Below are 23081 nucleotides of genomic sequence, written 5' to 3' on the forward strand. Positions count from 1 at the left end.
TCCCAAGTAGACATTTTGTAAATAACAGTTTCTGTGTTGTGATTGCAAAGATGTTATGTTCTCATCGTGTGAAAATGGGGAAATACAATCATAATGAATATAGAGTACTTACCCCAAATTCTACCAGTCAGATAGCTACCATACTTTACATCTTTATATATTTTCTTCCATCAACTGTATGTAGTTTTATTTCCTATTTTTTATATTTAATTTTTTAACTGGACCATAAAATCTGAAAACTGTCAGTATATGCAGTGTATGACATAGCACAGTTTAATTCATCTATATCCCTGTTGTTTGGAGTTCAGTTTGTTTTAAACTTTTTGTTCTTATCAATAGAATAAATATAAATCCTTCTTAAGACAATTCTAAAGATGGAATTAATAAGCCAAATCGTTTTCCCAAAGAGTTGAACCAAGTTTGCAGTCCTAGTGTGGGTCTTGCAGGGGCTCGTGCCACTCCTCTGCATAGACCCTGCATATGACCACTCAGAAAAGCCAATATTTAGTAGTAGTTGTTTTTATTAATGTGGACACATATAAAGAGGAAAATAAAATTACCCCAAATTCTAGCACTCAGACAATCATTTGCTTGTGATTAGAAAATTCAGACAATGTAGAAGGCTATAGAATGATTAACAGAAGTTTCTCTTACATCTTTCTCTCCAGAAAGAGCCCAGTTATTTTTCCTTTCTTGTACTTCCAAGAAAAACATTGCACCTGTTTGTATGTTGAGTGTGAATATGTGCATAGCCTTTCAAAGTTTACATGAAGGGGACCATACTCTATGCACTGTTTTATTCCTTGTGTTTTTTGTTTGCATTTAGTATGTCTTGAGGATCTCTCCACATCAGCACATACAGACCTACCTTTTTCTTTTCCATGACTTCAAAGAATTGTCGTATTTTATACCGTGCTCTTTAATTTTTGAATATAAAGGATATAAAAAGCTGGGCCAGGAAGAGGAGGTCCCATCCCTGTGGTGTCTGTCCTCCCTCCACCGGCAGCCAGCTTCCCCTGTATCCTTCCAGAAGCACGTGCTTCGATACACACGTGTATATATGGAGCATGCGTGCGCACATTCATGTATATATACATATTTCTATTTACAGCAAAGATTATAAGCTTGGCACTGTATTCTGCACCTAGCTTTCTTTGTTAATGGTTTATCCCCATATATATGCTGCATCCATACACAAAAAGTTGTCTCATTCTGTTTGATGTGTATGGAGGCTCCCATGAGTTATTTAACCAGTACAGTTAGGTTGTTCCCAGTCTTGTGTTGATGCAAATAACACTGCCAAAAATACTGTCTGTTTGCCATTTTGCACATATGTATCCATAGGATAAATTCCTGGAACTGAAATTTCTTTGTCAGAAATTATGGCCTGCTGTAATGTACCAGTCTTCTAAAAAGGGACCTTGAGGTTGGTTCATGGTTTTTGCTGCCATAAACAATTTGCAGTGAATATCTCAGTATGCATGGGCCAGTATATCAGAAGATAAAATCCCAGCCATAGAATGGCTGGGTCAGAGGGTTTGGGCATTTTAAATTTTGACAGCCCCAAATTACTTTCCAGAAACTTGGCAGCAGTTTATGCTCGTGGCACCAATTTACAAGAGTTTAGGTTTGAACTGAATGAAAAAAAATAGAGGTTTTTGCTCTGATTTACATTATTTATTTATTGCGTGGAAGTTGAGTGTTTATTAATTGTCACCAATTTGATAAACAGAAAAATATTCAATTTTAGCATGCATTTCTTGAAAAATATGTATTTAAAAATATGTTTTTTCCCCCACATTCTCATCTTCTATTGTTGGAAATTGACCACTGTAGCATAGTTAATCTATTCAGGTTCTTTACTAACTCAAAAAAGGGGAGGGAAAGAACCAGTTAAGTTAGTAAAACTGAAATTACAGAGTGTGTTTTAGGAGATGGGTTAATTTCATGTAGTTGTTATATAGGAATGCACCTTCGATCAATAGATTGTTGCTTCTCTGTAGAAAGTTCCTTTAGAAAATTTTATACATTAAAAACCGCATGTAACTGGTGTATTGTGCTATGGTGCTCTTCCAATGTAGTTTGTTCTGTCTAATATTTTGTTAGTTTGTTTATACTTTTCACTTACTGTAGTTCCTAATTTATAGAACATTAGTCCCATTCATCCTAGATACTGATTTTTATGATTTTAAACTTTTGAATGTAAAAGTGGTAAATGATAATGTATGATGGTTAATACATACATCTTACGGAAAAATACTAAATTCAGGAACACTTTCTATATCAAGATGTTTCTCTGTGGAAGTGGAAGTTGACTTAATCTGTGTGCATCAGCAGTTCGAAATCTCCATTCCTCAGGGTTTCCTGACAGTGCCCATCTGGTGGTACCAGCCTCGGGGGCCGCTGCATCACTGGAAGGATCACCAGGACCAGACGAATTGTACCCTTTCTCAAGGCAGCGTCTGGAAAGCCAGTTCCACTCCAGGTGAGAACACAACAGAATTACATCAGCCAGTGTGTCATAAAGAAAAGTAGAATGACTGCTTCTGCTGAGAAGCAACAGAAATGTCTGTTTTTAAAATAGACTTAAATTACAACAAAATCTATGAGTTCTGTGATGCATAGCATAATAATAATACCATCCTATTTTTATACAGTGATTTGTATGTAACCTCTATAAAATACCATCCTGTTTTGCTTTTTTATTTTGGGGGTGTTTTTTTCTTTTTTTTTTTTGGCTTTACCTTTCATTTGCCATCTGTTATTTTTATTATCTTTATTATTATGGCAATGTATCCAGTTTTTTCAAGGAATTTTTATATATTATCTCTCAAGCTCCCCATGGCAGTAGGAATAGCAGCCCCTTCACTGTAACAGACGGGACATTGAAGCTTCCGTTGCTTTCAGTGACAGCACAGTGTGAATGAAATGCCTCAGACTCATCCTGGCAGAAGACGCGGGCTTATGCCCACATCGCGCCCCCTGGCGGCCTATCTGCCAGACCCCGCTTCCTCCCCATGAAGTCCTGAGAAGCTGACTCGAAGCCTGCAGATACCAAGTTGCTTGGATAGAATTGTACTAAGCCTGTGTGCGGTATCCCAGCACAGCCTGTATTTCAGAAATATGAGCTAAGTTCATCTAAAGCTCCTGTCAGAAGTCTCACTCTGTCCTTTGCAGGTGCTCCCAGTGACGCACACGAAGAAGTTTCCCTCTGGTACTTGGGAGACCTTGAAATCTCAGAAGATGCCACCTTAGGGGAGCTGAAGTCTCAGGTCAGCCTTCCTCCTACAGCGAACCCTAGTGGTGATCTGGCTGCTTCCAGTGAGATATTAACATATTCTCCTATCTCCTTCCCCCTCAACTACAGTCTGTTCTGATATGGCATGTGCTCTGTGCCATGTTCAGTGGTGAGTACCGCACAGGCCACACACGCCCGCTGCTCGGGGGCCCCGGGCTCGCTCAGTCACCCTGTGGCTCCCTCTCTTCCCACTCCGACAGGCATGCTGTGCTTCCATTTGACTGTCTTCTCAGTGACTTGCAGCTTATGTTCATTTTGATTTTTTTAGGGAAACATTTGTTGGAACATTTGTAAAGCATTCACTTTATTTACATTGTTTTTGCACCATTGTGATTCATGTGTTAAATGTGGTCAGCAAAAGCTGTGTTGTCAGTTGCCCAGGAGGTCAGAATCTCAGCTTTATGTTAGAATGTTAAACTAGATATTGCATTGTTTTCTTGGACATTAATATTCACAGACAGAGTGCTCTGTCCAAATGGAAAGGCTCGGTTGAATACAACACAAAATGCTTAAGAAGCATCTTAACTCTCAGTGGACTAAAATGAACATCCTTCTTCCTCATAAAGGAAAAAGTGTAGGGGCATGTAAGTTAAATATCAGTCACTGATTGACTTATCCTGTGTATCCTCACTGTCTGAAATACCTTTCTCAAAAAAAGCAAATGATCTTATTCTCTTAAGAACAAGAAGGAAGCAACTTTTTTTTCTTATATTGGATTAAAAGATATAAAATTACTGTTTCTAGATTTAAAAATGGATGAATATTGACCATGTCATATAATACAACCTAAGTATATGAATAGATATCCACCCTACAGAATTAGTACAGTGGTTTGGGCCTAGCAGTTGGATCCAGAGATTCTGCAGTATTTCAAAATAGAAAGTCATTTCCTTGGCAGAGGAAACACTGTTGAATGATAGTAGCACAGATGGAAACTGAAGACAAGTCCTTGCTTTTATTAGAGTGGCCTCTGCTTTTGAGTTACAGTCATATAGAAATTAAAGTTTCATTTTCTAAAAGATAATCATTAAAAAGGAGGTTTTGGCTCAGAAATAGAAAAGTCACTTAGCTCTCAAGGTGATTTCAGCATAGAGGAATACAAAAGTGACTCAGGATTAATTTCATGTAAGAGAGATTCCTGTGGGTTTCTGGTAGATACTGTCATCACTTGAGAAGCTGTCTCCCTCAGATGTCATTGTGTAGTGCTTCATTTTTTCCCTAAAGCAGTCTGTTTTTAAGAATGCGTTTTCAGTTGTGTGTGTCTTTTCTAGGCCATGACCTTGCCCTCCTTGGAGTTTTCCATCCCATCCCCAGCCTTCCTCAGAGCCTGGACAGTGGAAAGTAAGCGCCCAGGCCGGCTTTTACGAGTCCACCAGCAGCAGCTCAAGTAGGTTTCTTGGTGAGCACTCCCTAACAGCCCATTCCAGGTCATTCACATTGTCAAGTGGACAACCCTTGTTATCACAAACTCTGAGACAACTTCAGTTTTTCATATTAAGTAAAAATGTAGTTTTGCCTGTTTTTACTTTGGTCCAGAGACTGTGAGCAAAATATTGAGTGTTTTTTCCCCCAGCTTTATTGAGATATAATTGATATATAAGAATCTGCCTAAAATGCAGGAGACCTGGGTTAGGAACATCCCCTGGAGAAGGGAATGGCAACCCACTCCAGTATTCTTGCCTGAAGAATTCCATGGGCAGAGGAACCCGGCGGGCAACAGTCTATGGAATTGCAAAGAGTTGAACATGACTGAGCAATTTTAACTCACTAACACTGTATGAGTGTATTGATTTGACAGACATATATTGCAGAATGATTTTACCACCATAGTGTTAGCTCACACCTCCATCACATCATAGAATTGCCGGGGTTTTTTTGTGAGAACATTTAAGATCTACTCTCTTATCAGCAACTTTCAAGTATATAATATAGTATTATAAGTACGTATGTAATACAGTGTTACAAGTACGTCCTGGGGATGTCAGGTACAGCATGCTGATTATAGTTTATGGCTGTAAGTCTGTACCCTTTGACAAGCATCTTCCCTTTTCCCTTCCCAGCCCCTAGAAACCACTATTCGAGTCCCTGTTTCTATTAGTTCAGCTTTTTGGAGTCCACATGTAAGTGATGTCATGCAGCAGTGGCCCTATCTCCCTTAGCATAATGCCCTCAGTGTCTGTCTGTGTTATCTCAAGCCACCAGATGTCCTTTCTTAGGGCTGCATGATATTCCTCTGTGTGTGTGTCTGTGTGTCTGTGTGTGTGTCTGTGTGTGTGTCTGTGTGTGTGCGCGCACACATACCCGTAAACCACACCTTGATCCATTCTTTCAGTAAAGACACTAGGTTTTTCCATCTCTAGCCTACTGCGCATAGTGCTGCAATGAGCCTGGGAGTGCAGATCATCTCTTCAAAACCCTGTTTCCGTTTCCTTTGGGGAGGTGCCCAGCAATGGAATTGCTGGATCATATGATAGTTCTTTTTTTAATTTTTTGAGGCACCTCCATACTGTTTTTCCATAGTGGCTGAACCAATTTACATTCCCACCGCCCTTGAACAAGGGTTCCCTTTCCTCCACACCCTCACTGATACTTGTTCTCTCTTGTCTTTTCAATGTTAAGTGTTCTGACAGGTGTGAGATGGTATCTCATTGTGGATTTGGTTTGCGTTTCCCTGATGATTAGTGATGTTACCTTTTTATGTACCTGTTGGCTATTAGTATGTCTTCTTTAAAAAATTTCTGTTCACATCCTCTGCCATTTTTTAGTCAGATTGTTTGCTTTTTGCTATTGAGTTGTATGAGTTCTCAATATAATTTTAACACTAACCCCTTAGCTTTGCAAATACTTTCTCCTACTTCATAGACTGCTCTTTAATTTTGCTGATGGCTTCCTTTGCTATGCAAAGCTTTCTAGTTTGATGTAGTCCCACTTGTTCATTTTTGCTTTTTTTGCCTTTGCTTTTAGTGTCAAATCCAAAAAGAAATCACGCCACAGCTTTACCCCACGGTTTTCTTTTGGGAATTTTACAATTTCAGGTCTTATGTTCAAATCGTTTAATTAGTTTTAAGTTGATTTTTGCACATGGTGTAAGATAAGGATCTTTCATTCTTTTGCATGAGACTGTCCAGTTCCGCCCCGCCAGCACCATTTATTGAAGAGACTCTTCCCTATTGTGGGTTCTTAGCTTCCATGTTATAAACTAATTGGCCTGATATGCAAGTGTCCATTTCTGGGCTCTCTTTTGTGTTCTACTGATACATGTGTGTTGTTTATGCCAGTACTACACTGTTTTGATAACTATAGGTTTGCAGTATAGTTTGAAATCAGAGGGCATGATGCCTTCAGCTTTGTTCTTCTTTCTTAGGAAAAGATTGCTTTGGCTATTTGAGGTCCTTTGTGGGTTTATAAAAATTTTAGAACTGTTCCTATTTTTAATTGCAAAATGCTGTTGAAATTCTGACAGGGATTACATTGAACTTATAAATTTGGTGGGAGGGGGGTGGCGGGTAGTGTGGACGTTTGAACAATATTCTGCCAGTCCATGACCATGGAATCGCTCCGTTTATTTGTGTCTTCAGTTTGTTACATCAGCGTCTTGGTAGTTTTCAGTATACAGGTCTTTCACCTCCTTGGTTAAATTTATTCCTAAGTATTTTATTTTTTTTGATGCTGTTGGGATTGTTTTCTTAATTTCTCTTTCTGATAATTTATTGTCATTATATAAAATGCAGCTGATTTTTATACATTGATTTTGTGTCCTGCAACCTTGCTGAATTCATTAATTAGTGTTTTTTAATCTGTTTAGTTATTTATTTCTTTTTGGCTGTGCTGGGTCCTCATTGCTTTTTGCGCAGGCTTTCTGTCCCTGTGGCTAGTGGTGCTCCTCCTCTTCCTTGCGCTGGGAGGGCTCCTCCGTGGGGTCACGTCTCCTATGGACTACAGGTTCTGGAGCATGGACTCAGTAGTTGTGGCCCTCACTTAGTTGCTCCGAGGTATGTAGAATCTTCCCGGGCTAGGGATCAAACCTGTGTCCCCTGCATTGGCAGGCAGATTCTTATCCACTAGGCCACCAGGGAAGTCCCCATTTATTTAAGAAGTTTTGTTTTGTTTTTTTTGGTGGAGTCTTTAGAGGTTTCTGTAAATATCATCATGTCATCCACAAACGGAGACAATTTTACTTTTTTTCCAACCTGGATTCCTTTTCTTTGCTAATTGCTCTGACTAGCACTTTTGCTACTGTGTTGGATATGAGTGGTATGAGCGCATCCTTGTGCTGTTCCTGATCTTAGAGGAAGAGCTTTCAGCTTTTCACTGTTGAGTGTGATACTAGCTAAGGGCTTGTCAAATAAGACCTTTATGTTGTTGAATACCCCGTTTGTTGTGAATTTTTAATGTGAAAGAAGGTTGAATTTTGTCAAATGCTTTCTCTGCATCTGTTGCGATGATCATGTCCTTCATTCTGTTAATGTGGTTTTATTACATCAATTGATTTGCAAATGTTGAGCCATCTTTGCACCCCTTGCATAAATCCCACATGATCATAGTGTATGATCCTTTTAATGTATTGCTGAATTTGTTTTGCTAGTATTTCTTTGCAACTTTTTGCAGCTATGTTCATCAGGGACATTGGCCTTTAATATTCTTTTCTTGTAATGTTATTGTCTGATTTTGATATCAAGGTAATTCTGGCCTCATAGAATGAGTTTGGAAGTGTTCCCTCCTGGTTTGTTTGTTTTTTTTTGAAAGAGTTTGGGAAGGATTGGTATTAAATCTTTTATCATCAGTAAAACCATCTGATCCTCAACTCTTTTTTGTTAGGAGGTTTTTAATTGCTGATTCAATCTCATTACTAATTGGTCTGTTCAGATTTTCTGTTTCTTCATGATTCAGTCTTGGTAGGTTGTATATTTCTAGGAATTTACCATTTCTTCTCAGTTGTACAATTTGTTGCTGTATAATTTTTCATGGTAGTCTCTTAAATTTTCAGTGTTCTTATATGGTATACTGTTTCACTTAAGAATACTTGAATTTTTTTTTTAAACCTTTAAAAAATTAATATGTCATTCAGTATTGTTTTGTTTCATTTGTTATCAGGGAATATAAATTGGGAAAGAGGACTGAGATCTGCTTAGAGCCCCTTCAGAAAGAAGAAAACTTGGGGTAAGACATCCTGCTACACATACAAAATTACATACATGTCTGATCACAACAAGGCTTCCCTGGGGGCTCAGTGGTAAAGAATCCTCCTGCCAATGCAGGAGACGTGGGTTCAATCCCTCTGTTGGGAAGATCGCCTGGAGAAGGAAATGGCAACCCACTCCAGTATTCTGGCCTGAAGAATCCCATGGACACAGGAGCCTGGTGGGCTACAGTCCGCGGGGTCCCAAGAGAGCCAGACATGACTTAGCAACTAAACAACAACTGACCCCAATGGATAATTTCTTTACTATTAAGTTGTTAAAATTTCAAGCGTTTTTTTTCACTGCTTCTAATGAGTCTGGCAACTTAAAACAGATTATGTTCTAGAAATGTGTTTGTATATCTGGTATCTAGATCTTAGAATTCATTTCTCCATAAAAACAGATTAATTTCTCAGTCAGTCCCAGTGCATATTGAACGCATAACGACCTTAAATGTAAGCAAGACGCTCGCCCTCAGCTCTTATCAGTGCCTGAAGACAGTCTGGTCAGACTGATAGGAGCACCCGACATGCTGCTCCTCGTCCTGAGTTTTCCATCCTGATGCCCCCTGATGCACACTTGCTGAATCATCCATTGTCATCTGTTTCTTACTAGAACGTTCGCTTTGGGAGAGCAAGCACTCTGTTTCCTGGTCATGCTGCATCCCCACTATCTAGGGCAGCGCCTTTGTCACAGTCAGTTTGTGTATTGAATAAAGAAGCACCCCAGGGTTGTCCGTGAGCAAACATAACTATTCTTTTTTTTTATTATAAGACTTTCTTGTGTAAGACATTTTTGTCAGTAACACCAAATATAAGTTCTGCCCGACATGATGATTCTCATTGCCCGCCTATATAACAAGTGTGTTCTTTCAACCATACCTGGCCTTCACTTAGTCCCACTGTTTTATAAAAAGACATTCTTAGTGCAAATTATATTACTCTAGTAGTTCCCTGGAGAGGAATTTCTGGATCAAATAGTATGGACATTTTAAACCTCTTAAAATAAATCATTAAATTCATTTCCATTAAAATAAATCATTAAGGTACATCAATTTATGTTCCCACAAGTAGGGTTTCTAAGGATTTACTTCACCTTACTGTCAAGCCATCGAGTGTTGTCATTGTTTAAATGTTTGCTAAATTGATAAATGAAAAATGGTTATTTTGTTTCATTTGCCTCAGTGCTTTGATCACTAGTAAGATTGGGGCATTTGTTCAAAGGTTTGTAGGCCATTTATATTTTGTATGTGAATTGTTTCATATATATTGCCTGTTTTTAATGATGTCTTAGTAAAAAGTCTAATTTGCGTGAGCTCTTTCTATAATACAGAATACTGTGTAATTTGATCCTGTCGTTATTTTTGTGAGCAGTGTTTTTTTGAAGACCACGTTGTATACTTACTTAGACCCCCTTCCTCATTGGCACTTCTGTCCTGTACTGACCTCCAGAGCACTCTTGCCCTCCCTCCGTGGGGACCCTGTCTCCTTGGGGTCCTCAGCAGTCCCTGTCTCTTCCTTAGCAACCCCTGCGTCTGCGCTGACCAACCTCTGTAAGCTCTGGGACCTCGGCTCTGCTCAGTGACCCCGAAACACCTACACCCTCTGACAAACCCCCTCCTGACCACAGTTCCCCGCGCTCAGTCCCGTCTCCTTTCTCCAGGCCTCCACTCTCCCTGTTGTCCGTATCTACAACTGCTTTTCCCTTTCTTTCAATAAAACACCAATATAATAGAAATACAGCATTAAAACTGTTCTTGTCTCACCGTCCTTAAAGCTTTCATTTCTCCTCTCTATCTTCCAGTTCTTATCTGTAGTTTTTATTTCACGTCCTCCTATTTTTAAACACACTCCACACATCTGATTTTCCATCTGACCTGTCTGAATGTTTCTTTTCTTTCTCTTCCTCTAAGGACCTCTTATCTGTGCTCTTCTCCTGCAGAGGTTTCCTCTGCTCTTACAACTACACCGCCTTCTCTCTCTCCCCGGCTCCAGGCCCTCCGTTTCTTCTCCAGCTTCATCACGGCTTGCTCTGACATCAGCACTTCCTAGGGAGTCGCCATGGCGGGGAACCTGGTCATGTTGAGCCCCTTCCCTCTCACCCTGCTGGCTCTTCCCATTGTCACCAATCCTCTTTCCTGTGTGCTCCCTGAAGGAACTTCTCCAACTCCGACTTCAGCCCTGCCTGCTGCCTCCCCTGGAACTGTGCCGTGCACTCAGAATGGGCGCTCACCTCCATTCTGGGTCAGGAGTGAAGGAAATCAAAGTCAAAGTTCCCCACAAGCGATCAGGGTTCGTTCAGGGAGAATCCCTTAAGCAAAGCAGCAGAGTCAGAGGAGTAGCTTTGCCCTTCACAGCACCCCTCTCCTCTGGTGGTAAATCTGACATGCGACTGTTTTCTGGCACAGCCCCTGGGACGTGCTGCTGCGGACACAGATGCGCCTTCCTGGTGAGAGAGCCTACGGCCCGCCCGTGGACGTGCTGTGGGACACGGCCCGTGGCTGGACGGCCAGCTCCCTGAGGCAGCGAGTGGCCGACGTCTACTCACTTCCCGTGGAGAAAATTGAAATTGCCAAATACTTTCCTGAAAAGTTTGCATGGCTTCCAGTGTCTAGTTGGGTAAAGTTGTGGGGCTTTCTCAAGAAAATTGGGCCTTCCTGGCACAGCGAATAGATTAACTACCATTTTTCACAGACTGATAGGGTATTTTTACTAAGAATTTGAGATTGAGTTTTTGTTTTAATTCAAGATGTTTAATTTTTCTGTAGAACCAGCAAACTACTAAAAGGAAAAAGAAGAAAAAGCAAGATAATTTGCAGGGCGCACCTTATTACTTGAAAGATGGAGATACTATTGGTGTTAAGGTAAGATTTTCACAGTAAATTTACCAGTCTGAGAACACCAGAATCAAATGATTGTATAGACAAGTGTTACTAACTTCTCTCCGCCACGGCAGAACTCCCTAGTGCTGATATCAGAGCAAGCCGCAGTGAAGCTGGCAGAGAACTTAGCAGGGAGAAGAAACGGAGGGCCTGGAGCTGGGGAGAGAGAGAAGGTGGCGTAGTTGTAAGAGCAGAGGAAACCTCTGCAGGAGAAGAGCACAGATAAGCACACTCAAGTCTTCAAAGCGTCGACAGCCCCATTTTAGATAAATTGTTTCACGAAGTGAGGGGGAAGCAGGGAAAACGAGACAACGCGTTTGATGAGGCAGTGGAACCACAATACCAAAACCTTAATTCGGGTCTGACTTGAATGAAAATGCTTTTGAAGTCTCATCACTAAGTGTGCTGCTTTAGGCTTCATGCCGGCGCCCGTCTTAGGTTAGGGCACGCCTTTCATTCCTAGTTTGCTCTGAAGTTCTTTTTTTAAAATAATGAATGAGCGCTGGATTTTTAATGTTAGATTTTATTCTCTGCTTTCTCTGCATGTTTAATTAGCCATATGGTTTTTCTCCTTTAATCTGGTAATGGAGTATTATTACATAAACATACTCTCAACACTGAGCCTTCCTTGCATTCCTTGGACAGACCTACTTTGTTGTCATTATATTTTTTGTATTATGGGTTAATTATTTAAATCCTTAATTTAAGAATTAATAAATTATTAAACTGATTAATAATTTGTTTTTTGACTTAGATAAGTTTTTCTGTTAGGGAATAAGTATTCCCTTAAATTTATATTAAGGAATAAGTATTCCCTTAATCACCACTTCTGTTCTTCATTGTACAATACTAAAAAATGTAACCAATGTAATATGACCTTCCACCCAACAAAGAAAAGCAAATAAACAGAAATTGAAAGACAGGTAAAAGAAATTCTCAAAGGAAAATATATATAACACTGTTCTTAAATACAGTTTTTCCACATTTGAAAGACTATACAAATAAGCTATTAGCTCTATTAAGAGAGTTCAGAAGGTTATAAGATCAACATACGTAAAATTACAAAGTACCTGGGAATGCATCCAACAAAAAGATTTATAAGACCTTTCTGGAGAGTATTACAGAAATACTGAGAGATGTTAAAGTTTCAGTTAGATACAGAATCATATCACATACCATGTTGTGGGAACAGAGGCCTCACAATGGTAAAGATACCAGTAGTCCCACAGCTGTGAGTTCAGTATCATGTACAGTATCAGTACAGTGAAAAACCATGTAAATTAAAGAGCTAAGAAACTTTTGAAGAACAAGATCAGGGTGTTGCCGTACCCAGAATTAAGACTGATTACAGAGCCATGGTGACTAGCTTTGGGGCATGGCAAGACTGAAATAGAGCAGTGAAACAGAATCACTCATATAATGAAACTTGACAGGTATTTGAGGCAGCATTAAAAATGAATTATTCAGTAATTATAGTCATAATTTTGATTGCATTTTCATAAAGAGGATCAATTTGTATAAGCTGTGGACCCCATAAAATCTCTGTCCACCTCTGCTCACACCTGTACAACAATCAACATGAAGACTTAAATGTGAAAAGCATTTCAACCTTTAGAAGATAAGAAAATTTTTATGACTTAGGTTAAGGATTTCTTAAAGTAAGAAATATAAAACATAATCCATAAAGAAGAGGGTCAATAAATTGACTGCAGTTGACCCTTGAACAGCATAGGTTTGAACTGCCTGGGTCCACTTATATACAAATTTCTTTTTCCAATAAATACATTGAGTACTACAAACTGCAGTTGGTTGAACCCACAGGTGTGGAACTGTGGATACAGAGTGCCAGCTGAGTCCCAAGCATCCCAGGATTTTGGTGTCTGTGGCATGTCCTGAAACCAGTCCACTGTGAACTCCGAGGGACAACTGTACGTTTAAATTAAAAGCTTCTTTTCATCAAAGGAAATGATACAAAGTGAGAAGACAAGCCACAAATAGGAAAAGATAATATATCAGGATATAAGCAATAAGGACTAGTGTATCCCAAATATGTAAAGTACTTCTGCAAATCAGTTACAAAAAAATAAGCTTTGCCCATCTCTCCCCTAGTGAGCAATGCCTGGCAGTTCTCAGAAAGCAGGTGAAAAGATAGCTTCCCAGTAACCAAGGACCTGTGAGATAAAACCTGAGCTGCCAGGCCAGACTCTTGGGACTCTGGGCGGCACCAGGAAACACCAGTGCCAAGTAAATGGCAGTTGGCAGCAGTCAGCAAAGGTGCCCACATGATGCAACCAGGTGCTTCCACTCTAGATAGAAACACGCAGAAACACCCGTGTGCGTGTGTGTTTGCACGAGCACGTCCATGTGCGCTCAGTCGTGTCCAATGCTTTGCAGCCCCGTGGACTGTAGCCCACCAGGCTCCTCTGTCCGTGGGGTTTTCCAGGCAAGAATACAGGAGTGGGGTGCTGAAACACCCATGTGTTGGGGGAGGTGTACAGAAATGAGCATTTAAGGGCTCTTTGATTTAGATTGAAGACTAACACTGGGAAGAACTTAAATGACCCTCAGAAAGGGGATACGTGAAATGGGGGAAGAGTATTGATGTGGCGGCAGAGAACACAGCATTTAAAGCAGATAAAGCGGAGCCCAGGTGGCACTGAGCACACATGCAAGTGGTGAGTGGAGAAGTCACAGGACGGCCACTAACAGAACCAGGTGGAACGCCGGGGCTTGCGGGGGCCACGTTCCTGTGTTGTAAAGAAGAAGATGGAAACAGTCGCACTGAACTCAGCGGAGCACTTGGCTGTCGTGGGGGAGGCTTTTCCCACCTGAGGTGGAAAAGCAGGGAGCCAGCCCCACTGCAGCCCCTCAGCTGGCATGTCAGGCATGGGAGGGCCACTGCCCCCAAGCAGCGCTCACCCCCCAGATCCCCGTGGGGCACGTAGCCAGGGATCCTGGTGTCCCTAACCCAGGGCCTGGGAGGCCTCAGCATTGCCTAGTGACACAGGCTCTCCTGCTCACGTGTGCCCAGGCGGTCAGTAGACCCAGACAGAGTGGCCTGTGGGGGCGGCAACCCTGATGGTGAGTCCCCGTCTCTGACCGCCTGCGGGTCCCAGCAGGGCAGAGGGGGCCCCGGGGTGGCTCCAGGGAGACTCCGGGAGGCCCAGTGTCAGGACGCGGGCGCAAGGCCACACTGGCTGGGCGGCCTGCTATACCTCGGGCTGCTCGGACAGGTCTCCCGCATGTCTGTCTCGAGCTCATCTTGCTCCTAGCTCAGTTTGTTCTCATCAAGCACTAGACTGTTTCACGTTACTAATCTAGTTTATGTCAGTTTGGATATCCCGTAGGTTATTTTTTACATACATCTCTTAAGTGTAGGCTAGAAAGATGTCTGAAAACACTGCTCAGTAATTACTGTGCCATGCAGAATCTCCTGGTTGAAGACGATGATGATTTCAGTACCGTCCAAGACGACATCGGAAGAGAAAAACAGAAGGAGCTCGCCCTGGGGAAAAGGAAAAGGTGAGTGAGGGTTCTCGACCATGGACAGGTTCTGGCTGCGACCTCCGGGCTCACACTCCTGACTGCAGCGTGGAGCCCTGGTCTGCAGGGCGTTGTGGGAATATCTGTCGCCTGTTCTCACTTGACTCTGAACGTTGGAGGTGAAATCGGGAGCCCCTCCTCGAGCTGCTGGGGCCCCGGTGTCTGGGATGTGAACCCGTGCCGGTGTCTCTCTCCCCGCAGCCGGGAGGCCCTCCGTGCGCAGAGCGGCGACGTCTTCTCTGGTGCAGATACGCCTGCCCGGGCCCGTGGACCAGAAGCTTCTCTCTCCATCCACGTAGGGAGCTTCAGATAGCGCTGCAGGCGGGGCCGGACGGCATGGGACCTCGGCGCTCCCACTCCAGGTGCCCGGGAGTAGGCCTGCTGCTCTCTGTCCTGTGCGGACACGGACTGCAGAGCCCTGCTTTGTCACCAGCAGAGGGGGCTTTCGTCTCAGGCCAGGCGACCGCGCTTCTCCCATCTCTGGAGCGCCCCCCGGGGGCCGGCAGAGGCTGGCCAGCCCCCTCACCCTGCACGTCTTTAGGTGAAAGGCGGCTCCTTCCGCACTAACTGCAGGTGAGGATGCGGCGGCATGTTCAAGCTCACTCGCCCCACTCCTCCTCCCGCTGTCGAGGCGACGCTCTGTACCCAGCCCCCCAGGTTTTAACAGCTCACGTCACAGAAACTGGCTCCCAGACGGCACCCTTCCCCTTGGGGCTGTTAGGTCTGATTCTAAAATGTTTCCTCTCTTTCCCAGCGGGGCGCCCTCTGAGTCAGGTATGTGCTGCCGGGGCACTGGCCGCCCCGCCCGCTGTGCCGTGTGAGGTCGGGGGTCCTCACGGCTGCGGGCCTGCTGCCTGCGGGGCCGCGTGTCTCCCCGTCCAGGAGCCCGACCGGGAGGCGGGGTCACGGCAGGCAGGCCTGGCAGGCTGGGGGCCAGCCCTGGGCCCCTGTGATTAAAAACAGGAGAGAAGGAAAATGTGGGCCCAGACTCTTCTTAATTCGGCATGGCTCAGCTGTCAGTTTAGAAGGTTTAATAGATATTTATGACAAATAGACCATCTGTGTTCCTGTTGATGGATTTAGGACACGGGTGATTCACTGTCTCAAGCTAACTCAGCCCAAAGCAGGAACTCCTGAGAAGGTAATACTTCCTCAGATCTCAGTGATGCTTTATTGCAACTGTGCTGCTAAGTACAGTTATCTTGATTTTACACACTTTCATCAGCCTTTTTGGAGAAGGAAATGGCAACCCACTCTAGTAGTCTTGCCTGGAGGATCCCACGGACAAAGCCTGGTGGGCTACAGTCCATGGGGTCACAGAGTCGGACACAACTGAGCGACTAACACACGCATCAGCCTTCTTAACGCTGATACTGACATAGCTCTGAACTGTTATAAGAAGAAAATGGCACGCGTGGACTGGGGTCCCCGCCTGCGCCCCCGGCCTGAGGAATCAAGGGACTGTCGCTGTGCCCCAGCTGCTCTTCCAGACGCTGACGGGACAGAGGAGTGAAAGGCCGCCTTTCCTTCCTCTGCCCTCCCCCTGCCCCGACAGCGTCAGCACTGCCCTCAGAAACCCTCCTCTCATCCATGTGTGCCTCATGAATTACGTGCTGATGCTGGTCGGTATGGAAGCAGCTGTGTTTTAAGAAGTTGGACTTTGGCGAGTGCTTCCGGCTCTCCAGCACCAACTCTGTCTCAGGAGACCCAGGCAACTCTCCAGGGCACCTGGTGGGCAGGGACGATACCACAGTGTCGGCATGGGACTGAGCGAGGCTGGCCGCGTGCCCCGTCCAGGGTTCCCTGTGCCCCTTCATTCCACTGTAACCCGACAGTAACGTAACAGCCGGGAATCCAGAGGCCTCAAGGGAGGTCACTCACCACAAGAAAAGGTCGAGCTGCCTCAGGTGTCTGCCTGGTCTCTGCTCCCCTCCTTCTGCCCTTGCAGTTCGGGCATGGAGCAGAGCTACAGGGAGAAAGCGCTAAGATTTTGTTAAAGAAAAAAATAAACTTGCATTTGTAACCTCCTGTCTCTGTGCTGACTGCTTCATGTTCTGGCCTTCTTCCCAAGTGAACTTCAGATGCTAAGTCGCTGGGGTTTATATTAAAAAAAAAGACCAGTTCAGTACTGCTTTATAAATAACAGAAAAAAAGAACAGAACTCTGTTTTGGTTTTAAATAAACTCAGACTCATGGGAATAATCGTACTTGAAGAAACCAGAAGTGGTCTGGTTCTCTTTTTCCTTCCAGAGAAATGCAGCTGCCCACGGTGGTTATGTTAGAGAAAACGTATTTATGCAGCTGTGTCACTCTCCTAGCAGGAGGAGGAACAGGGCATCAGAAGTCCTGAATAATCCGGATTCACGGCTTAGAGAGGTCGGGTCCCCCAGGGACCGACAGACAGCAGTGAAGGAAGACGGGCGGGGCCTTGCAGCCTGGGTGGATGGAGATGGCTGCTGCGCCCATTCTCGGTCATGCCCCATCGGTAACAGACACAATGGGCCCCGTGGGGGGTGCTGTCTGCAGAGGAGGGGAGGGTGACGGCAACACCCAGGGACGCGCCCAGCCTAGCTCAGGCTGCCTTGCACGGACCCGAGCGGCCACAGCGTACCCCCGGGATGCGGGGCCACCAGCACCTGCCGAGTTAGACCGTCCGCCCAAGGCCTCCTTTCAGGTGCCCATGAAAGCCCTGGGCCCGATGCCCAGTCTCAAAGCAGGTACCCGCCTGCCCTGCCACCAGCTCTAGTCCTGCGTGGGGGCTCTCAGGGGCCCCACCCTCGGAAGCAGCCTCTCCACCCAGAGGCCCAGGGGCTCCTGCCCGCAGCCTCGAGCTGGGGTGGACACAGTGGAGGGGGCACCTTGCAGTTCCGAGGTCAGCGGCCAGGTGACAGACAAAACGGCCTGGAGCAAGTGTGCCAAGGGGGCAGGCACCACAGTCCAGCGGCGCTTCCAGAAAACCAGGACGCCCTAAGCACTCACGCCTCCATGGTGACTGGCCCCCACGACCGCCCCGGGCGACTCTCCTCGGAGGTCCCAAACAAACAGCCCCAGTGGTGGGCTTCACGGTGGTGGTACTGGGGCCGCTTTGCATGGGTTCAGTCCCTGGTCAGGGAACTAAGATCCCACACACCATGTGGCCAAAAAAATCCCCCAAAAAACCCACAAAGACCTGGCTCCTGCCATCCGTGCAAGAAGGACCACAGGCTCCTGGGCCCAGACGCCTGTGTGTGACTTAGGCCCTGTCTCCCCATCTGTCATGTGGGCTGAGATTGGGGTCAGGCTGAGGACGCAAGCAAGCTCAGCCCTCGAGGTGTGCTCTCCTGTCCCAGCCACATGCTGCCGGGGCAAGCTGTGGCCTCTCTGATCCTGTGTCCTAATCTGTAAAATGTGGATAGCCACTTCGTAGGACTGAGAAGAGGAATAGGTGAGTTAATATGTATAACGTGTCTGCCAGCACCCAGCATAAAGTAACAAATGTGTCAGCCAGCATCGTGATCGGTCACCACTGACACGGCTCGGTTCCTTTCACACCCACTGCTTTGGCATGAGTGTGTGGTCCAATTCTAGACAATGAGACCTCAGGGGAGGTCAGTGAGTGCCAGATTTCCCAAAAAGTTTCCTTTTACCTTAAAAAGAGGCAAGAGCCAACCCACCTGTTCACCCACACTTTAGCCTGGACATGGTCATGTTTGGATGTGATATCTGGAATAGTGGCAGCTATTTTGTAACCATGAGGCCTGATCCGGCGCTGGCCATGTGGGAGGAGCGTGCAAGACAAAACAAGTTCTACTAAGCATAAAATGAGAGAGAAGAAAGCTTCTGGGGAGGCAACTACACACTCAGAACCCACACAGCCCTATGGTACCCTGCCAGCCCAGTTTCCAACTCCACGATGCCAGTCCCCATCCCTCACCCAGGAAACAGGGGTCACAAAGTGACTTTGAGCTTGAAGAGGCAGCTCCCTTGTAATAGAGATGAGTAGGAGAGCTCCAGTTTGCAGTTTTATATAAAAGACATAGGCTAGAACATTAGCTAAGATGACCTCAGGAGGCTGGGCTGAAGCTACATGTGATTAAGCATGAGAGCCTCAGTGCTTCCCAGCCCCGCCACCTTGCTGAATTAATTCAACAGATCCTAGAACCCACACCCTGAATAATACAATGCTATTCATTCCACTTTGCTTTTCAGCCACCACCAATTCAACCTATGTTTAGAGTGGCTGAAAAACATAATTCTGAATCCAGTTTGGAAAGATTTTTTGGCAACTGATATTTTACATCAAATCACGAAAGAATGATACGAAATCTGACGATGGAAGATCAAAAACAGGCTTGTTTTATTTATACACAGAACAACTGTATTTACAACCCCAGATGTGGATATGTACATAGCAATACAGGAGGCATTTGCTTCCACGGTGGGCACTGTATAAGTTAGGATCATAAATACGAGGGGAAGCCCCACCGGAGGGCACAAAACCTTTTCTCCAAGTCGCCAGGGATCCTTCCTCCCTCCCTCTACACTGACAGGACCAGGAGACCCCAGGGACCCCCAGGGACAGCCGCAGAGGAGGGGTGGGGACGGGACAGAAGGGCAGCCAGCCCCACGTGCAGCGAGAGACACGAGGCAGCGGCAGCAGGGACGCTGCCCCGCAGGCAGGCTTCATGCAACGCTCATGTTTACTCCGCTCACTCTCACTACACTCAGAAAACGGTTTTAGGTAAACAGTGTTGCTCTAATCACGGACATTACTTTTTAAACACCACGCTTCACCTAAACTGATGGCTTTCCCATGAGGGCGCGGAGGGCTGGGGTGGGTCCCCGCCCGTGCGGTTGAGTCCTGAGAACCTCAGACCCCCAGGCGCCCACCCCGGGCTCCCCCTCGGAAACCCGGTGCCTTCTGGCCCCCGGGTTCTCGCCGCCTCCCCGCTCCCGGCGCGGGACCCCTGGGGCGGGAAGGAGACAGCGCCGCGCCAGCTCACCTCCGACGGCCAGAGCGCGGGCCGAGCTCAGCGCCCGGGGCCGGCCGCCAGGGGGAGCCCGCGCGCGGGTAGGAGCCGCCGGCAGGGCGCGCGCTGGGCGGGCCGGCCCGGAGACGGTGCCCCGCGGGCGGGCAAAGCGAGAAAGCAGCCGAGGCGGTGAGGGCGGGATGCCGCCCGGGAAGCGCTCCCAGCTGGCAGCGCCGCCACCCCGGGTCACTCAGGGCAGAGCCCCGCCACCCCCACCCCGTAGCCCAGGAAGCCCCCTCCACACAGAAACACGGGCCCGCCTCGGTGCGCGGGGGACGACAGGCCAGGCGTCCTGGGGACGGCGGGGACCCCGCGGCCCCGGAAGCGGGGCTCCCCAGCCCAGGTGGTGACTGCCCGGGCCCGGAAGGCCGGGGGCTCAGAGACGCGGGGCGCCCGGCGGGATCCGCGCGGGCGGGGAGCAGGCCCGGGAGGGGCGGCGCGGGCGGCAGGTAGCTGTGTTGTGGGTCCGGCCCCGGGGCGCCGGGCCGGGCCGAGCGGCGGGAGTAGCACCATGAGGGGCCGCCGAGCCGGCTCAGTCGCGGGGGGCGCGGGGGACGCAGGCCGAGAAGGCGGAGGCTAGGCCTCGGCGGCGGCGGCAGCGGGGGCGCCGCGGCTCAGCTCCTTGATGCCGCACAGGATCCGCTTCATGTGGCCCACCTTCGTCACGCCGAGGTCCTGCGGGCAGAGGGCGGCGCTCAGGCCCGGGCGCCCCGCGGCCCCACCGAGGGAGGGGGCACGGGGGGGTGCGGCCGCGATGACGGGTGCCCCCAAACCACCACCCGCGGGCGCGCACCTCGCCTGGTTCCCTGGACTGAGTCCAGGGCACCCCGAGCAAGTGCTGGGCACCCTGGTGGTGCCTGGAGGCAGGCCAGCCGCGCGGCCCCGTCCAGGTGACCTCGCAGCCTCCTGGGGTGCACCCAGAGGGGCCCGAGCTGCCCTCCCCGAGCCGGGAGGGAACCCCAGACACCAGCTCCCCCTTCACCCCGACATGATTCACCGCGCAGCGAGGCTGAGAGCGCGGCTCCCTGAGGCGTCTGCCCTGGCTCTGGCTGCGATGGCTGAGACACCACAGCCCAGGGGCCGCTACCTGTCACACACCCCCCCCTCCCCCCGACATCGTTGCCCCGCTGCCTGAGAAGAACAGTGAGGAGACTGCTGGCGCTGGGGCGCAGCCAGGTCTTGGGGGGACCCCAGGGCCGCAGGGAGCACAGGTGTGCTTGCCCAGGAGGCGTGTGGAAGTACCTTGAGGTCCCTCCGCTCCAGGTGCAGGAGCTCGGAGCCCCGGATGTCGTGCCGCGTGAAGATGTCCTTATACTCACAGAGACTGAGGTGCTCCAACCAGGCAGCCACCTCCTCTGTGCCCCAGAGGTGCACTGTCAGAGACGGGAAAGCGCGGGCACAGTGAGTGCCCAGAGCCCAGCGCCAGGCAGGCAGCGGCCAGCACCCCAACATTCCCCGGCCACAAGCAGCCCCCGCAGCAGGCACCCCAACATTCCCTGGCCACAAGCACCCCCAGCAGCCCCGGCAACAGGCACTCTAACATTCCCCGGCCACAAGCACCCCCAGCAGCAGGCACCCCAACATTCCCCGGCCACAAGCACCCCCAGCAGCAGGCACCCCAACATTCCCCGGCCACAAGCACCCCAAGTAGCCCCAGCAGCAGGCACCCACCACCCGGCCCCAGGCGCCATCCCAGGCCATTGCAGAAAGAAGGTGGGCCGCCACCCTCAGAGGGGCGTGAGCGAGGCCAGCTGGTATCTGTTCCTGCCGGGGCCGGCAGCCTCACCCCAGGAGGGACAGGTGGGCCTGCCCGCAGCTGAGGCCAGATCCCCTCGCCCTTCAAGAGGGGTCTGTGCACTTCCGGCCTGCAGCAAGAACGGAGACTCGCAGAGATTACATGGAGTCAGAGCCACCATGATTCAAAGAACCCAATTTCTGGACTAACACGCAAAGAAAAATCAAAGGGAGCTACCCTTACTGGCAGCAAATGCCCCCACTTTGAATCCGGGCTTGGGGCTGCCCAGCACCTGGGAGCCTGGGCCGTGCTCAGGGCCAACACTTCGTATGGAGATTCTAAGCCCCGATTCAGTGGCCCAAGGAGAGAAGCATCACTTAGGGTCACTTTCCGTTGATTTCCTAGCCCATGACCATGAGGGCCCAGGCTCCCAGGGCAGGGCCATGATCAATGGACTGATTAATGGGGGCCAGGCAGCCCCTCAAGGAAGCAGGCACAGGGTCCAGCGTGTCTCTGAGTGTCTTGTCACCTCTGCAGTCTTCCCCACCTCACACCCCCATCGAGCGCAGGCAGGCGGCTTGGAGCCTGCGCCCCAGCATCCGCACAGGAGCAGGGTCAGGGCAGGGAGTGGCACGGGTCGCCACGCCAGGGTGCGGCAGTGCACACCAGGGGCCCGGGGTGACCAGGGGCAGGGCAGGGGGCAGGTACCCGGGGCGCCCAGGCTGCAGCGCGCTGCTCTGTTCTTGTTGTTCTTCTCCTTCTTGAACTTGGTCACCAGGCGGAATTTACCGCTGCGGCTGCGCTTGGAAAGATCCAGCAGCACGTTCTGTGGGGGAGGGGGAAATGGAGCGAGTCAGACCCCTGTTTGCCCAGGCCTCGCCCCTGCCGCAGACGGGCGAGCGGCCGCAAAAAGGCCTGTCCTCGTCCTTCTCCTTGAGTTTCAGTCTTGGACCGATCCTCATTTCTAATGCCTTTTAAAAGTGGTTTTGCAGAGATAAGCAACCATTTTCATATTCTGGCTTTTTTTTTTCATTTTATAACGTTTATTCATCATGTGATTAAACAGCTTTGTATATATCACTTAAATATCAAGACTATTACATCAAGACTAGTAAGTTATCCGCTGATCTAGCAGCGCTGCGCCGGCAGGCTAGTCAGGGTCAGGAGTATCCTTCTAAACGAAGCTTTTCCTGCACTCTTTCCTCGCCACCTGCTCCCCCAGGCAGAATCCAGGAGGGAGGGGAGTCAGAGGGACAGGGGACAGGGTGCCAGCTGGGTGGCCGCCTCCCCACAGCGCAGCCCAGGGCACGGCAGGGCCATCGCAGCCCCTTCCCCCTGGGTCTGTGGACCGCCTCTGTTGGTTCTCCCAGAAGCTACAGCCCAGGTCTCTGCCAGTAAAAATTCCTGTGCACTCACCGACACGTACCTGTGTCGG

The 23081-nt window shown here is 48.1% G+C and overlaps 2 protein-coding genes across 30 annotated transcripts in view; one reads left to right on the forward strand and one right to left on the reverse strand.

Annotated features, from left to right (window-relative positions):
• The window catches only part of USP40 (ubiquitin specific peptidase 40), an 83291-nt gene extending 66361 nt beyond the window's left edge, over window positions 1-16930 (forward strand). For 11 of the 24 annotated variants that reach the window (XM_069584851.1, XM_069584899.1, XM_069584860.1 and 8 more), the window contains 8 exons: window positions 2359-2485; window positions 3178-3272; window positions 4570-4685; window positions 8393-8458; window positions 10886-11096; window positions 11246-11341; window positions 14787-14881; window positions 15104-16930. In XM_069584851.1, the coding sequence (XP_069440952.1) occupies window positions 2359-2485; window positions 3178-3272; window positions 4570-4685; window positions 8393-8458; window positions 10886-11096; window positions 11246-11341; window positions 14787-14881; window positions 15104-15215 (918 nt within the window). In that variant the 3' untranslated portion in view covers window positions 15216-16930. Of the gene's footprint in view, window positions 1-2358; window positions 2486-3177; window positions 3273-3367; window positions 3408-4569; window positions 4698-8392; window positions 8459-10885; window positions 11097-11245; window positions 11342-11433; window positions 12293-13180; window positions 13355-14786; window positions 14882-15103 lie in introns of those variants that run through there. The other 13 variants (XR_011255985.1, XR_011255987.1, XM_069585013.1 and 10 more) reach the window with 6 other exon arrangements.
• A 2286-nt stretch (window positions 16931-19216) lies between these two features.
• Window positions 19217-23081, reverse strand: part of DGKD (diacylglycerol kinase delta) — a 108780-nt gene continuing 104915 nt past the window's right edge. For 4 of the 6 annotated variants that reach the window (XM_069585044.1, XM_069585035.1, XM_069585055.1 and 1 more), the window contains 3 exons: window positions 22355-22472; window positions 21154-21284; window positions 19217-20586 (listed from right to left, as the gene is read on the reverse strand). In XM_069585044.1, coding sequence (XP_069441145.1) covers window positions 20488-20586; window positions 21154-21284; window positions 22355-22472 — 348 coding nt within the window. In that variant the 3' untranslated portion in view covers window positions 19217-20487. The remainder of the gene's footprint in view (window positions 20587-21153; window positions 21285-22354; window positions 22473-23081) is intronic. The other 2 variants (XM_069585073.1, XM_069585064.1) reach the window with 1 other exon arrangement.

This window comes from Ovis canadensis, chromosome 1, assembly GCF_042477335.2.
Source record: "Ovis canadensis isolate MfBH-ARS-UI-01 breed Bighorn chromosome 1, ARS-UI_OviCan_v2, whole genome shotgun sequence".
Classification (NCBI taxonomy): domain Eukaryota; kingdom Metazoa; phylum Chordata; class Mammalia; order Artiodactyla; family Bovidae; genus Ovis; species Ovis canadensis.